At 42.5% G+C, this 17,500-nt stretch overlaps 1 protein-coding gene across 1 annotated transcript in view; it reads left to right on the forward strand.

Annotated features, from left to right (window-relative positions):
- The window catches only part of LOC137996199 (uncharacterized), a 260,410-nt gene that overhangs the window by 63,668 nt on the left and 179,242 nt on the right, over nt 1–17,500 (forward strand). Inside the window, exons 38-47 of the mRNA XM_068841623.1 lie at nt 2,456–2,550; nt 5,763–6,012; nt 10,147–10,340; nt 11,006–11,237; nt 13,226–13,474; nt 14,124–14,444; nt 14,740–14,817; nt 14,913–15,067; nt 15,997–16,225; nt 17,080–17,500. The exon at nt 17,080–17,500 is cut by the window's right edge and continues 128 nt beyond it. Of these exons, the coding sequence (XP_068697724.1) occupies nt 2,456–2,550; nt 5,763–6,012; nt 10,147–10,340; nt 11,006–11,237; nt 13,226–13,474; nt 14,124–14,444; nt 14,740–14,817; nt 14,913–15,067; nt 15,997–16,225; nt 17,080–17,500 (2,224 nt within the window). The remainder of the gene's footprint in view (nt 1–2,455; nt 2,551–5,762; nt 6,013–10,146; nt 10,341–11,005; nt 11,238–13,225; nt 13,475–14,123; nt 14,445–14,739; nt 14,818–14,912; nt 15,068–15,996; nt 16,226–17,079) is intronic.

Below are 17,500 nucleotides of genomic sequence, written 5' to 3' on the forward strand. Positions count from 1 at the left end.
TCTTATTAAGAAAATGGTGTCCCTCTTTTCTCGACAGCAATTCCCCCGACGTTCCCACGGTGGATCTGGCCTTTGGCCTTGAGCGCCACTGCCGCAGGTGCTGATAGAAACATTAAACTGATGAGAGACACTATCGCAGCCTTACGCTGACATGTACGGCATGTCAAAGATTAAGTTTCGCGCCTAATAGGTTTATGGCCCAGACATCAAAAGTTTGGTTTGACTTTCAAAGTCACCGTCGGAATTTCCGATGCTTCTTCCTCAAAAGGGCGCTGAATCTCGGATCAAGCAAGGGAGCCAGGGCTCCGTTCTTTCCGTGCTGAGATTGGACAAAGCTTGTCGACGAAGCTGAGAAAACTGTTCCGATGGAAGTAGACGCCATCAGCTCGAAAGGGTGCGTCCCTTAAACATTGGATCTGCCTCCAATTGTTCCAGGCCTCGGAACAAGTTTTCCCTCGCGTGTTGAGGCTGCTTTCACTGTTTTCGAGCGGCCTTTCGACGCACGATTACGCCCTCCCTTTGAAACCCACAAGATCTGGAGCAACTCATGTGGTCCTACTTGTCTTTTGGCCAACAGTTTTATCGGGTTTCTTTGTTAACACTCCCGACAGAGTTCATGGAGAAGGGTTTTGTGAAATGGACCCAAAACGTTTCACTGCCCCTTATCCTGGACGGCAATAGACTGTTTTTCACATAAATGGCACGGGCAAAAATTCTCACTCTGTTATCTTTGTGCCATTCATTCCTCACGAGCCCCTCACTTTGTGAGAAAAAAGTTCGTTTTGGATTTGTTTTCGTGGCTAACGAGGCTAGCGAGGTTGATTAGCATAAAGACAAAAGAATAATTATACTCCTCTGTACTACGCGCATTCGTCATTTATGACATACGGGTCTAGTGAAAAAGACTTTTCAAAATTGTCAAGTCTTGCACTGAGTATTTCACATCAAAATTAGTGACTATAAACCAGGTTTGCTCAATTTGACCGCTTAAAATCTAATCCCAATTCTTAGTGCGTGAGCACTGAGGAAAGGAAATGAGTTAACCCAGGGAAAGTGAAAATTCTGTGACACAGGGTGGAAATTGAAGTCATGAAGTCATGATGCTCGAGATTGTATTAATGGCACTAAAACGTCACCATTCGTGGGAAATAGGTGGATTTTGTCCAATCATGGAAGTTTTGGGTTGAGTGCCCAGTCACCGGTGCCATTTAAGGAGGCTCGAAATAGTTTCTGTTTGCTCCTTTTGTTTTCACTACAAATAAACATATTCTTGTTTCTTAGATATGGTGAGGGTAAGTCATATCAAGGCGAAATTTTGGCCAGGCTGAGTGATAAAGTACCCATCGATAGAAATTCTTGCATCGACACTTGTCCTCCTTTAAAATAACCGTTTTACCATGCGCTGCAACAATATGACAGGCATATTGCTTTCCTCTTGAAAGGCCTTAAAATCAATAACTATATTGTCTTTTTTTGGAAAACAAACGGCAGGGTGCAATCTTGTCTCCCCTATAACAGCGTTTCCAGATAATTTTTAGAGAATAATCTTCCAAAATATATAAAATTTTCAAAATGCTGTAGGCACAATTTTTTCAGAAGAATCATTTCTTTTGAAATGTCCTAATTTTTAGTGTTTTTTCACCTACAGATTTTTTTAAAATTTCTCGAAGATACAACATTTTAAATTAATACAAGTTAACATACCAAAAATTAAAAGCAGAGAAGCAGAGATATTAAATTAACGAGTGAAGATGCAAAATCACACGAAAAGATCGAGGGGTGGTTACAAGATCAGCATTTAACGCATGCGTGAACCCCGCTCATTCGAGTCTCGCGCGTTAAAGAGCCCGAGTTACACGGGCAAAACATTTTTCGTGTCAACTTTGTCCGCAGCAGCAATGTGTCGTTGCAAGTTGAGAATGTTTTTTGTTGCGCGTATTACCATCCCCAACCTTGCGCCAACAAAATTTCCATGTTTGCAAAAAGATAGAAAGCGACGGGTCCCTACTTTTTGACAACATAAAAATTTGTTGGCACAAGAAAGGTGGCACTACGAGCACATAAATTCCGCGCGCGAGTGGAGCTACATACTAACAACACAAACGGATTTTAAGTGACGGTTTTCAACCGTTTGTGAAAGGTTTCGTGCATAAGAGATGTATATTTATTATTCTCATGTAATATAAGAATTACAACAAAGGTGAGAGAAATTCAGCGGTATTGTTGGTTTATTTTCCCGGCGAACTATTTTGAATCATGAGCCCTGACAGCAAGCAGCTTTAGAATTGGCGTGGTGTGGCTTATCGTGCACGCGCTCGAGCTGAAAACCCTTTTCCTTTTCTCCCTATTAAAGGTACGTAGGGGCTGCATTCGATGGAAGTGAAGCGTGATACACTTTGCGAAGGTGTAAGTATCTGAACACTGCGCATTCTACCAGTCTCTCCTTCTTTCCCAGGTCCTCCAGTTGTCATCACGGACAATAAGTCTGGATCAAGATCGGAAGATGTTCGCCAAGCTGCCAAGAATCTCTGGAAGATGGTGGGATATGCGGTGATTCCCCGTTGGCATACAGGTGGATGATGCGGGACTGCTGGGGAACTGGAAAATCTTTGGTTCCTCGGACCGGAAAAACGTGTTACGTCACCACCGGATGGAACAAAATCAGATGAAAGTGGCGATGTGAGTATGATCAGTTGGTGAAGTGAATTTATATCAGGTACAGTAACGAATATCACTTTTGCTGTGATCATGTGTTTAAATGACTCCTTCGTTTAGTTTCGGAACCTTTCAAGTCTAACGGGCAACTGAACATGTTGTGACCTCACTTTAGCATAATTATTGGATTCATTTTCCTGACGAAGTAGGTCCCTTGCCCGGGCCGCCTAGCTTGCTATTGATTAACGTTGGCAGTGTCAATACGCCAGTTTGGGAGCTCGATGAAAGGCAGTTTTGTGTATTTTTTTGGTTCTGTCACTCGGGGTGCGAGCGGTGAGGGGAAGAACTCATCTTGCACCCAAGTGGTCCTGAATGGATTTCTAGTCTCGACGTTATATGTGGGTTGATGTCTTGTGGTTTCTTCAACTTTTTGCCGTCCGATAAAGTGTTTTTATTACCCTTGTAAGCCGTTTTTCTCCTGCTTCTCAACAAAAGGCACAGGGCCGAGGTTCATTTTATTTGAACTTTATTTAAATTTTAAAAGGCGTAATTGGATTGGTGGCGTCTGGAGCAAGAAAAGTGATATTTTGGGTTGCGGTATAGCCCGTTTTATTTTTTCCCCCCTCTTTTCATTTTTTTCTGTTTTGGGACAGGTTTCTTATACCTACATGTTGCGTGTGAGGCTCATAGAGTTTTCCATTCATTGGAACATTTCTCCTCTGAGAACTGACCTGCCATTCTTGAAAGCTCTGCGGAGTGCCTGCACTTAGCAACTCTCTGTGGTTAAGCTATGTTCCTTTTGTGTTCTTTTAGTTTCGGCCTCCCATTCGGCAGAGATTTGATCCTCTATGTCGCGCTTAGCGCTGCAAGTGTGTGTTCCACAACGAAACCTTTTAAGCGTGATGAAGAAGACCACGATTCTCCTACATCGTATCGGGGGTGGTGGGGAAACTTATGGGAATGAAAATATATTACTACAAGGGTTGTTGTATAGGGCGATACCCGGGCGTAACAACGAAAAAATCTCAACTTCAATCCAGACTTCTACCTTCCCTTGAGCAGCGTTAAGGCTGCAGGTAGGGAGTAGCGGTGTTTCTCTTTGTTCTTCGGGCGCCTTATTTCTTGCCTGTGGCTGGGACCCCCACACCCATTCCTCTCTGTGGGACACCCAGATCTGGCAAACGAAGGCGTTGAATGAAGTGCGTTGATAACTGTTTGAGTGGACTGCGTGCAGCAGGAGACCTTCTTAACCGACACAAGGTCACTTAGATACTACTAACTTTGATCAGGCGGATAGAAAAAGCCATCTCACCTTGTAATCGGCGGGCTCATCTATCATCCCTGAGTGCGGAAAAGCCTAGACTGTAAATCAAACGTTTATCAGAGAGCAGAACACAACGGCGCGCTTCCTCAGGCAAAGTCTTCTCTCAACGGTCTTTAATTTTAGAGGCCTCAGTTCGTTCGAGGGACTCGAGACTTCCCCAAAACCTCTCGGAGCTTGGCAGCGGCCGAGGTTCACGGGTTCTGAAGATACCGTGGAAGCCGCCTGATTTTTCAAAGTGTCTATATAAGGTGACTAATATCTTTGCCTTCTTTAAAATACCACTCTGCCGCGCAGTTAGAGAGAGTTTTACAATCGAGTGTCCGCTTTATAAAACCCAAAATCCAAAGCTAATTCAATTCTCTCCCAATCAAGGACAAGGACGGACACAATCCAGTAAACCAAACAAAACTCGAAGTAATTACACGTACCAAACACACACACAAAGCGCTGGAAAATGTGCACGTAGTCACAACTGTGTGTTTCTGATTTCACTCACTTTCTCCGATATTGGTTGAAAAATCTGGTTTTGCGCTCCCTAGAACTTTGAACCACACTCACTGAGTTTAAGTACATTTGCGCCAACCATTCATCAATTGCGCAAAATTAACCTCTTTCCGATTTCACTATCTAAATTGAAAACACCGCTCCTTAAAATTCTTCCGCGTCTCAGGATCACTTCTATTCTTTCGCCTATAAACCTGCACTTGAACTATATCTACACTTATTTTATTCACTTGAAAATAACCTGTCGCACCATGTGGCGCAACCAAAAAGAACTGAGATTCTCAAATATCCTCTCATGGCTTTTTTTTGCTTCGGTATTCTCTTGTCGTCATTTACTGTAAAGACAACAACTAACTGCTTCCATTGATCGCGAAAACGAGCTCATCTACTGCGCTTTCTTTTAACTATTTTCAACGATGCTCATGTCCTTGTCATAATGGCGGACCTTAAGTCGGGTCACGTGTGAGGATGACGTCAAAGCGGCTACCAAGCCTCTCGATGAACACGACATTAAAGTGATCGCAATTGCGGTCGGGAAGAGGCCGATCCTCTAGAACTGGGGCCCACCACGCGTGATAAGAAAAACGTGATAGAGACTGGGAAGGATGACAAGGCAAATGAGGTTGGAGAGAAGATCATGGACAAGATCCGAGGTAGATTTAAATGTCTTGATTACCTACTAAAGGATGTGCAAATATCCTCTTTTAGTATCAGCCAACTAGTGGACTAATGCAAATCCTGCATTTTGATTGGCTACGCCACTAGAGGACTATTATTAATAGTCCTCGAGTAGCGAAAAGCGTTACGCTTTCTTTCGTTTTATTCCCAAATAATTATGTCTTTAATTTGCACTTGCTAACTTTATTATTGCCTTTTCTGTCCGACTAGTTGGGTGATACTAAAACAATTAATACCCTTCGCCCTTAAGGGCCACGGTCTAATTGTTAAGTATTCGGTTTATGCTACGATATTCACCGGCATGAAGAGATTTGTTGATGATCAGGCAACTATATTGTTTTCGTTTTATTTAATTGCTTTTTCTTCTTTAAGGATATAAAGAAACATCAAGCGATGGCGATCATTTTAAAAAGTATTGACTAAGTATTATGATCGAACGGGATGCCGGATTACTTTCGTTCCCATGGCATTTCACCTCCCCATCGAAATGAAATCAAAACCTTTCTGGCTCTTAACTGCTCCATTGAAGGCGTATTTCGAACACAGCCTTCAAAACCGCTTACAACGCTGAGCTCAAATGATTTGAATTTTTCTCCTGTAGAAAAGTCGCCAGTACCAGAGACTCGATCTTGCTTTTGCTGTCAGCGCAACGGCTACGGACGCAGATGAAACATTCAGTCGGATCAAGGATACCACCAAGTACATCGTCAAGCAGTATGGAACAGAACAGATCCACTACGCATGGCTAGCGTTTGGTTCTGATGCCGACCGCGCCCGTGACTTTCATCGTGACGCAATTTCCAAAGAAGACATGATCAGCTTCTTGGAATCAGTCCCAAGAAGTCCCACAGGTTAGACATTGCGTGGGTCGAGATTCGTGACTCGGCGCTGTCACAGCATGTCCTCTTTAGACTAAGAACTTGGTATTGACCGGTCTTGGTATTTAGTGCTGGTATTAGCATTGATACCAGAGTGTTGGTATTTCCGCAGTGGGGCAACACCTGGTTTATTTGGTATATCGTATTGATCCGTACGTAACTACGGAATTGCTGCTGGTATGTGGTGTACGACCAAGTTGGTTGTAACATTACGTATGAGACAACCGGTCATTTTTGATTTTAGGGTATTGGAGTGCAAAGTGTCACTTGTTGTGGATTCACAAGATCTTATTATCAGTAACCAGCTCGTGGCCTTGGTAATTCCGTATTAGTCGTATATGAATAATAGTATAAGTTATTCCCTGTTCAGTATAAATGCAGAAATTTGGTCTTAAGTGTTTTGTACAGGTTCTCAAGCGAAAGCCTTAAGGATCCAATCCGCGTCATTCCCATACTATTATAGGGCAGACAACAACAAGTCCACCCTCAGGGGATTTTTATTTGCCAAGGATTCACCTGGACCGGAAATATGTCTCCTTATTTTTCGATTTATTCTGTAAACCGTTGGACCTGGACCTAACTACCCTAGATCCACCTTCTTCACATTTTACTGACATACCCTCCGCATTGTTAACATTCATTATGATGGTTGTTTTCCCACAGCAACCCCCTTCCTGTGTACACCCTGAAATGGACGCTTTTCTTATAATTGTCTTTTTCTTAAATTACCGGACGCTTAAACAGCTGGCAACCTGCTCGTATTCGGAAAGGCTCTAAACCAGAGTCCATTAAATCATTCTTTGAGTGGCAAACCAGGACCACTCTGGCCAGGAGCGAAAAACCAGTGTCGTATCGTGATACTGGACAAAAGATTCGGGTGTTTCACAATCTGTACTCACCGTACCATCAGAAGGGAAAAGACGCCGCGAACGGTTTTTTGCGGTGAAGAGAGGATAAAGGTGGATCCCAGTTGCTGTTGGTACAGGAGCTGATTGCAAACGAACTTGAAACAGCACCGAAAGATGAAAACAAATCTGAATTGAGGCACCAACGTGACTTCGAACCAGATAACTTGGCAGAGAACGATTTATGAAGGAAAGTCTTGAAAGTCCTAAATTTTGAAGTTTTGAGTGTGTTACGATGCTTCATGGTGATTATTTGCAATGTTAGGATGACTTAACCTCTCATAAAATTGTTAGTCAAAGTGCTGCTATGACAAAAAATCCATTTTTCTTTTTCTTTGAATTTCAAAACTAGGTTAACTAAAAGTTAAGTGACCCAAGTCTTAAGCCTTGATTTCAAAAAAGACACCTGTTTATTTTAACTAGCATTTTCCCGTTTCAAAGTCCGCCATTACTATTTTTAAAATCTTGAGAGACCTGGATCGAGGAGAAAATGACGTCAAAGACTCAATAGTTTAAGAATGCAATCCGTGTGTATGCGCACGGGCGTTTCGGGCCTTCAGACTCTTAAACTCGTATTTTGCACACATGTATATCATAAGCGGTGTTTACACGCTGAAATTTTAAGCTAATGAGTAAATGACGTCACTTTTCCATAGATCCAACCCTCTGAGGTCCAATCGGTCAGTTTGGAACGTGAGTAATGGCGGACCGTGAAATCCAAAACTTATACACTCAAAGTAAACAGCCTTTGGATAAAATCCAAGCTCAAAATTTTGCCAGTCAAGTGTTGAGTAATCACGCTTTCAAAATCTGGAAAAAAAGGGAGTGATTTTTGATCGTAGTAGCACTTTCAATTTTTGCAACGTATTCGTGATAATTCGCCTCCTTTGCCTATTAGACTTTTAAAAGGTAACTGAAGTATCCAGTCTGTCCTTGGAACGACTAACAAAGGAAATGAAAGTTCACCTTTGTGTACTCACTTACTTCTTAAAATATAGGATTTCCCCGATCATTTTGTGAGCGAGATTGCATAGAATGGAAAACATAAATGTAACAAGCTTCAAAGTATATCCGCGGAGTTTTAACTTTTTTTTAGATTTTAACATCGTATCTAAGATGTTGTCTTCGGATATTGTTTAGGTATCTTTTTGTTAGCAGGGAGTGAAGATCTTGATGATTGTAGCGATGGTTTCACCAAACCATAGTTTATATAGGGAGATGGTTATGAAACTCGACACCTTTTTTTCTAAAACACAGCCAATCAAAAGTCTCGATTAATTTATTCAGAACTCAGTTGCAAAGCGAGGACAAAAGATTGTGCATAGACCTTATTCATAAATGGCGGCCAATTTATAATTCTATTGTCGAAGTGCAAATTAGCCTACCAAGCCTCGATACCATACAGTGAATTGAAAAGAATTCTTGCTCTAAAATGAGGCTTGGTAGGCTAATTTTCACGTGGACAAAAGAATTATAAATGTGACCGCCGCCATTTATGAATAAGGTCTATGGTCAAGGTCAAGTTTACATGAAGCGCGATATGACTGGTCTCGCTTTTGAAGTTTCCATAGTTTTCATAACCAGTCCATCTTTATGAACTATGACCAAACCTTGCCTTACAAGGTTATAACTTGAGCGAATCACAACGTCAGTCAAATTAGCCAATCGCAAAGCAAATCAAATACATTCAACTGGCGCCATGCAAGCGCGGGAAAACACCCAACGGCAGGAAAGTCAGAATTCGTTTGGCTTTAACCTCTGATTGGCTGGGAGTGTGGCGCGAGATTCTGTGGGCCCGCCACGCAGCGTGACGATGTACAACTCGCAATCAGGAAATTGATTTTGACTCTCGCCATTGCCTTTGTGTCATTTCAGTAACCTTCTGCACCAGATGTGGATGTCATATTTGCCGTTAGTGCCACCTCAATCGAAGCCGCAGAAACCCTCCGCACCATGAAGGACACTCTAATGTATGTCATAAACATCTATGGCGTGGGAAGTATCAGGTATGAGCAAAAAGTTATTAACACACTTAATGTGTTTATGAAACTCTCCGCTTTTGCTGCTGCCATACGCTGTTATATTTTTGCGCGAATCTCTTCCCCTCTTTGACGATGAGAAGACTGCCGTTTTGTGTTGTGAGTTCAGCCGAACCAACAGACAGGGTCTTAAAATAAGTGAGACAGGAGCCCATCCTGGAGCGTGCAACTTCCATACAGCGTATGTGAAACGGCGTTTTCACAAGTAGGTGTATATTTTTAGACTAGCCCTTCCCGCGAATTAGGTCAAAAAACAAAGTCAGTTACGGTTCGGTGACCCTATGACGTCAGCTTAATTTCTTGTAATTGGTCATCTGGCTCCTGTGGGAGTCTCATTAGCGGGAAATGCAATCTAAAAATAACCTTACTTGTGAAAACGCCGTTGCACAAGTATAGTTAAGTTGCACGCTCCGGGTGATGGGCGCCTGGTGAGGAGCATTGCTGCCTTTATAAGGACTTCTGCAATTGGTTAAGAAAGGAAGGAAAAGTCGAGAAGGAGACAAGTAGTCCTTACTATTTACAGTGTGCAGACGAAATTTTAGATAAATGCGGGCTTAAATTGATGAAAATTAACTTAGCCGAAGAACAGCATAAATCAATAACGTACTGGCTGTATCCCAAAGTTAGGTAGTCGCTTACGAGGAAGTCCACTTTATTGTTTTCTACGAGGTATCTACCGAAAACATCATCATTTACGTGCTCTATAAGCATTTGTCATGGTAACACTAGAGATCTAATGAAAATTGGTCAATGAGTATCTAATGTGACTTTTATTAGAGAATTTAAGCACCGATGATGGTTATTGCGATGGACGCGCCATTAACCAATAACTTTATTAGTTTAAAGAGGAAAACTACAAGGCTGCACTTGCGTCGAAAATAGAACGATTGGACTGCACGTGTGGTACGCATTTGGTACATTTCTTTACAGTTCTTTGCTAAACATAACGTGAAATTAGGTTTGACGATAATGTAAACATACAACAGAGAATCAGTTTTCTGTAGTTTACTTCAAAAGTATTGATCGAGTTGTAGGATACTTCTTCACTTCGTACAACAAGAAGTTCGCGTCAAGACTTGCGATAGCGCGAGGTTACATTTTGAAGTGATGTTTTCAGTTGACGTAGCGGTTGTCGATGTTAGTATTTCGTTTTATGTCATAAGATACGGCATTATCACCTTTGGCGCTGATCCCACCGTTGTCCAGAGGTTTACAGCAAAGGACCACTCTCCTGAGGAGCTCAAGGGGTTGGTGCAAGGTTTACCGGAAAGTACAGGACCACCGGATTTTGTTGAAGTGTTGGAATCGGCAAAGAATGTTTTTGACGGACGAAGGTGTCAGACCTACTGCATTGAAGGTATGTCGTTTCTAGGGCAATGGGAAAGGACCTATAAACCGAAGGCTTCGTTTTACAACGAAACAGTCATTCAATTGTTGTTTCTGTGGATGTTAAAGAAACCACACAAGGAACGCAAATCGTAGGGCACGAAAATTCCGTTACTGTTGGGTGGGCGTTTCTTGCACAAAAATGAGGCCAGTTTGGTGTGTTATCTTTGAAGCGCATAGGCCTGTATAAGGGTATCTTTTGTTTACATTTTTTTGCCTCGTTAGCACAAGGTTATCGTTTTCTCATCAGTCAGTGGAGAATAAAGTACTAAATATTGAAAGTATACCAGATACTCTCTGAGCAAATGATGCTTTGAAAATGCGAAATTTTACAAAGAATGTGAATTTATCAGGTTTTGAACATCAAACTACTCTTATTAGTTGGACTAATAACTGTCTTGTTATGACAGCTAAAAGGCTTAAAACTGGAGATTTAACTAAGTTTAACAAGTTCTGTTACTTTTTGAAGTCAAATTGTAAACAGCATGAGGCATTCTGTGAGCAAACTCTTACGTTCATGAAAAAAATGAAAAACAATCACGTCAGCAAAGATTCCCTAATCAGTTAGAGTTTGCCGTCTTTGTGGGCTTTTAACTGTCGTGGATCATAATTGAATTTTGCAATTAATTTTCTCAGGTTGTCGTGGTGATTACTGATGACCGCTCAGCTTCGTCTGCAGAAGAAATCAGGTCAGCGGCAAAACCATTAGAGGAGAAAGCCATTCATGTCATTGCTGTGGGTGTTGGAAAATCCCCGGATGCTGCACAGCTTGAGACAATGACCCAGAGGAAAGGCGACGTTCTCAAAGCTCCAAAAGATGTGGACCCAGCTGAATTGGGAGAGAGAATCATGGAAAAAGCGTTTCAACGTAAGCTCATGATTGATAATCGGCATGACTCGGGAAAGCTCGGAGAAAATCCGAGTGCTCCGAAAAAGTCGAACCAATTTTTGCATCTTAACAGTGATTCCTTTCTTTGATTGCAAGACGTTTAGCGCTGATAAGATCTTAGAGCAGGGGGAGGGGGGGGGGGGTTGGAGTTGGGGTCGGGTTGTCCAGTCAAGAGCGCTTCATATCGAGAGTTTCCAAGCAAGCAACCGTGGACAATATTCCTGTTGGTGTACGTTGAATCATCTGGCTTGACCTGATCGGCGTAATTTCAAGTTGAAAAACTAAATATTTTGAACTTTTCTGTGAAAAGTTCCACTTCTAGGGAATCATGTTAAGGAGCCACCTTTTGACACATGACGCGTGTAGGCAAACTACCATGAATCGCATTGTGCACTCGTATTGAAAGGATCCGAGGGATTGGACAATGGAGGCGGTGATAAGACGGCGAGCAAGAGGGACGGAGGGGCTTAGCCCCCCCTTTTAATTTGATGCGTAAATGCAGGGCTGGAAATAATTTCCGGAGAGTCTCCGGACACGATGACCGGCCAAATTCATTTTAGCTCGGTCACGTACCGTTTCTGGACTGTCAAATTATATTAAATAAATAACTCTTAAAACAGGGGCCCATGAACCAAAAGTGGCGTTATATATTTCCAAAAAAGTTGTTGCTTAGAGCTTATTTAAAGCACTCATTGTCAACAACGGTTCTTGTTGCATTTCACCCATGATTTCAGATCAAAGTTCCGCAAATGACAATACACAGCGACTTTCTACAACTGAAAGAACTCAACAACATGGAAATCTTAATTTATTTCATTTTCAAAACGATCAGATGTGACCGGTCAACATGACCGGCAAGACGAAAGGTTGAGCGGTCAACTCCCAAATCAGTTCGGACATTGTCCGTTGACCGGCCGTTATTTCGAGCCCTGAAATGTAAAAATTTCGTAGGTGACTTTTTATTTTTATTTTTGAAAGAATATCTTGAGAAGAATGCTGAAAATAGCATTTCCAGAAAGGTTGTTGCCCTGCCGTTATGATGTGATTATTTTAAGGCAAATTAATACGGTTCAACTCGTTTATCGTGAGCAACTATGATGTCCACGAGAACGCGAACAGCAAAAAAAGTAACCGGTTTATGATTATAAACAATAGTCCTCCCCTCTCTAAACGTGCGTTCAATCTAATAGGGCCGTTTATACGAGAGAAAATAAGCCGCGGCTTACTCTGGTCGCGGCTTACATAAGACGCGAACACCCCGTATAAATGGTACAAAATCTACGTTCACGGCTTTCTCAAGCCGCGGCTTATCCTGGCCGGGGAGTTTATACTCGTATAAATAGTTCCTTTCGCAGCTTACGTAAGCCGCGGCCAGAGTTAACCGCGGCTTATTTTCTCTCGTATAAACGGCCCTATTGTTCATTACCTTGCCGTTCCTTTCCTGAGAAGGATATGAAATGACGAAATTTGACGTCAAGTGGAGGCTGTTGCCACAGACGGCAATGAATTTTCATGTTCTCAATTTTTTTCTCCAAACTATCACGTGGTTCATAGCTTTGACAATTTATTTCCCGGATAGTTTCTGTACAATTTAGATGACGAACGACTTTGAATGGTCCCGAAATGATTACAATAACTCGAGGCTATATTTTTAGACGACGGTTTCTCATGGCCGCCGCTTTTCGTTAATGCTTAAGCTCCCTTATGATTAAGAGCGGTGGCGTTTCGCTTGTTTTTCTTGAGTTTAGCTGGCTTCCCCTTCGTAATTCCTTTCTATTTCTAACGCTTGTCAGTTCGACGGGTACATTCCCACGAGTACTCGCGGTTGAGCCACGGGGATCAACATTCGTGTTAGCGTTTGTCTGACCAAGAGTTGGCCAACCGGCTTTCACTGGAATCTCCTGGACGTCCACTGCTCCTGTCAATCTTCATTTATTAAAACAGTCATTATTTCTTGTATGTTTCAGCTGTACTACTACCAATTGAAGAAGTAGACCTTGTTTTTTGCAATGTGTTCTGTATCTGGGCTTCAAACCAGTCATTTGAGCTCATGAAAGACACCGTCAAATCCATTGTTGACAACTATGGCACCTCCAAAGTCCACTACACTGTGGTTATCTATGGTACTCAGGCACTAGCGACGGCGGAATTTTCAGATAAGGCGCTCACGAAGGAAGACGTTAAGGAGTACATTGACTCCCTCCCCAAACCAAGAGGTACTTGATTTGCAGACGGGCGATACTGCCATTGCGACGCGTTAGATTGAATTCACGACGATATCGCTATCGCTAAGCATTAGTTTAAACGTCCTGCGTGCATGAAATAGAAAACAGACAGCAACAGAAGACCATTGCCTGGAGCCTCCTTACGTATTATACCTTTGAATCAACCCTCTCCCATATCTTTTTATTTTTAGAACTGCTATATCTTGTCATCATTTCGAGGGTAACTTCGTGTTCGGGAGTGCTGTATTGTGACGTAATAAGTCTCGTATGATTGGCTATTGTGAAAATACCCGCAATGTGATTCAAGGTTGACTCAGAGGACTGGTATAGAAGATGGAGGCTCAGGCAAATGCTTAGACTCAAGCAATAGGCCACGTGTGATCTATCAATATTCTCACATGGCTACGAGGCTGCATGCTTAAATTTGAATATTGGTTTGTTTCGAAATCTCCCTTGAGACTTGTGAGACGAAGAAAACAGAACTGAGCCGTGAAATTTGACCATAAAGCCTTGTAGCCATGCCTAAATATTGATATATCGAACTCGGCGTATTACTTGCATTCTTAGCCACAGAAAATGTCTTTGATTTCATTTTGATTCAGTCTTATACTTCATTTATCGGGCATTCATTTACTTGCAGGCAGCCAAACCTCTCCAGTCCTTGAACAGGCACTTGAAACCACCAAAAGTCTATTTCAAGGCGGTGGTGTGAGAAAAAGTGCCAAAAAGGTCCTTGTAATATTGACGGACAGGAGTTCGGGAATAGAAGAGAGTGTACTGAGGACTGGAGCGAGTCAGCTGGAGAACAAAGATGTTGAGATTATTGCTGTTTCGATTGGAGACGACTCGGATATTACCGAGCTGGCTTATGTCACGCCGCATACAGGCAACATCATTGATGCGCCAATTGATGAAGACCCAAACCAGTTATCAGCTGAAATAGTAAAACTGATTCGTACAGGTTGGTTAAGCATCCAAATCCACACTATGACTTTCCTTTACTTGCTACACCCTCTATATCACACGCATTGTCACGCAGCAAGTGGAGCTTTGTGTTACGTGACAGAGAAATAGGGAAAACAGGAGCGGAGCGATTGCGTGACAATTATTAATGCGGCTGCGGATAAAATTCTTAATTTGACCCTCAAAATGCAAGCAGCTGTATGGAACGTTAGTTCGTGCGTCGCCGCTTTCCATCAATACACTGAAATTGCTTTCCACTGATTCGCTGTAGAGTGTCTATTTTTACATTTCAGATCCACCAACAGTCGAAACAGAAGTAGACGTTGCCTTCGCTGTAAGCGCAGACTCCGTCAACTACATTCAAACCTTTAGTTTAATAAAGATACCATAAGCTGGATAATCGGCAAATACGGAACAAGCAGGCTGCGTTATTCGGTCATCGTGTTTGGAGTCGATGTCTCGACAGAAATCAACTTCGACAAGGAAGTGACCACTCCGAATGCGTTGATAAAATCTGTCCAGCGGCTTGCGCGGAAGACTGGTGGTTCTGATTTGAAGAAAGCTATTGACGAGGCGACCAAAGTATTTGAATCTGCGGGCGCCAGGCCAGACGCTAGAAAGGTACAACTTGAAATTCTGTGACTACCAATATTTCCTTCTGAGGAGAAGAGGGGCGGCCTATATAGTAATCATAAGAGAGTACGGAATTCAATTTAGAAATAGTCCACAACGCACGAAGCCTGCAAACGAGGGAACTTCGTCGCGAAACATTGTTTCCGTAATATTTTTCGCTTACGCCACCGATTTCTCACAACCCTTTGTGCTTCGGTTCTATGATGATTGCAGGATGCTGCATGCTAATACAGACCTTTAGATTCTAGGACGAGGACGAGAACTGAGCCTTTTTGCTGACTGAAAAATGCCAAAACTGCTACCCTGTTGTTGACTTGTTTTGACGCGATGACATTGTTGTTAAACCTCGTACTAAAATGACGCCGGTATCACGGTTTTCCCGCCAAAATGACGCTGTTTTGCGCGCGCTCACTGTTGTTCTATGAGAAAATCTCGTACTCGTAGTCGTTCTCGTCCTAGAATCTAAAGCTCTCTAATAATTAGGGAAGGTAAGCAACGACGACGGCGACGGCAACGGCAAACGAGAACGACTATAAATTCGCGTTATTTGTAATCACTTCGTGACTATTTCAAACGTTGTACTATGACAAGGGTGTGGTAATTCCTCAAATATGACACTTGTCGGAACGTCTCGTAATTTAGGGGAGAAAATGCAATTTTATCCTCAAGTGCTGACGTCCTTCATTAAACTTCCACCTTTTTGGCTATTTCGGTGTTGTTTGCAGACGACGGCAAAATAATGGACAAAAGTGAAAAACGCACGTGCAGTGCGCGCAAAGCTATTGTTTTTTTTCCACTAAATATGCAAATTTGTGACGTTCTCTTTACCGTCGCTGTTGTCGTTGCTTAAGTTCTTGAATGTGTTTACCGAGACCAACGTCTTGAGTATTGTTACTCACGTTGAAATTGTTTCAAAGGTTTTGGTTGTTATCACGGACAAAGGATCAGGACTGAGTTCATCTGATATCGAAAAGGCCTCTGAACCTTTGCACAACAGAGGAGTCAAAGTGGTACCTGTAGCTGTTGGAACTAGAGCTAGTCCATCAGAGCTGGTCTTGACAAATCCTGAACGATTCGTCATCGAGGCGCCAAGGAATGAAGAACCACAATCATTAGGACAACAAATTATGGAACATGTTGTTAGGCGTAAGTCGTTGGGGTGGCACAAAGGAATATGTGACACTGTTTTTCTTTCACATTTTGCGCGCTCAATTAATCCAAACAGAGAGGCTAGAGTTGTCGGCCATTGCGCCGTGACAACTTAGTTGTCGTCCATCGCGCCTTAACTAAGTTATCAAAATCGCACTGTTTGCTTCGACACCTTCTGTATATGAAACGGGAAATGGTAGGCTTCAGCTTGACATGAGGCATTTTTTGTTTGTCTTCCGACAAAGTTTTCGATAGCTGGCAGGCCAAAAAAAATTGCCCCGCGTCAAGTTGTAATAAAGTTCTCTCGTCCTCAGCTTCTACGTTCGTGTTAGCGTGATCTATTGGGTGTAGCGATGGTTTCGTGCGCTCGCTATTTTAGTATTCCTGTACGAGAACACTGTTTGCAGGCTAGCTAATAATTTCTTGGCTTATTTATTTTAATTGGTTTTACGTCCCGCTGCAAAACGCAACTGTTAGTCTGACCTTTGCTGTAGACGTTATTTTAAACATGATCTTTCTCCTTTGTCTTGTGAATGACGTGAAGAGAACGCCGACTTTGCTATTTTAAAAACGACACGATCTCATCGTCAGATACAAGTTTGCCAACACGAGGAAAAGTCGGCGAGCATTTGTCGCCTACAGTTTGCCCACATCTTTATAGCGTCGTCGATACATTTGAGTTTACCAACTTTTTTTTTACGTTTGGAAACCTCAATCACGAACCAAACGCCATGATACAATTTTGGTACATTTATCTGTGTTTGCCTTGGGTACCATCGTTATAAATTATTCATGCTTTTTTGGGACAATTTGTGGAAGTTACTGTGATATATTCTTTCTTGTATTTTCAGCCAAGTTCGCTGCTATCGACATCGCTTTTGCCCTCAGTGCCACGGGAATGTCGGCCAACACAACATTTAAGCTAATGAAAGACACTATTGATCTCATGGCTGAAAAGTATGGCACGGGTAGTATGCGATATAGTTTTATCCTGTACTCGGACACAGCCAACATCGAGGTAAAATTTAGCGAGAAATACTCCAGCCTTGAGGACTTAAGGGCCGCTATCGAAGCTCTTCTACCAGTAAAGGGTGGCTCAAATCTTCCAGCAGCATTAACAGCAGCAAAGGAAGCATTTGAAGACAGCGGGGTTCGCGAGAATGCTGCCCATGTCCTTGTCGTCATCTCGGACAAGAGATCTGGAGCGAGCGAGGAAAACGTAAAGAATGCTGGGAAGCCGTTAGAGGACTCTGGGATTCTGGTTGTCCCCGT

The sequence above is a fragment of the Montipora foliosa genome, chromosome 3 (genome assembly GCF_036669935.1).
Source record: "Montipora foliosa isolate CH-2021 chromosome 3, ASM3666993v2, whole genome shotgun sequence".
In the NCBI taxonomy this organism is placed as follows: domain Eukaryota; kingdom Metazoa; phylum Cnidaria; class Anthozoa; order Scleractinia; family Acroporidae; genus Montipora; species Montipora foliosa.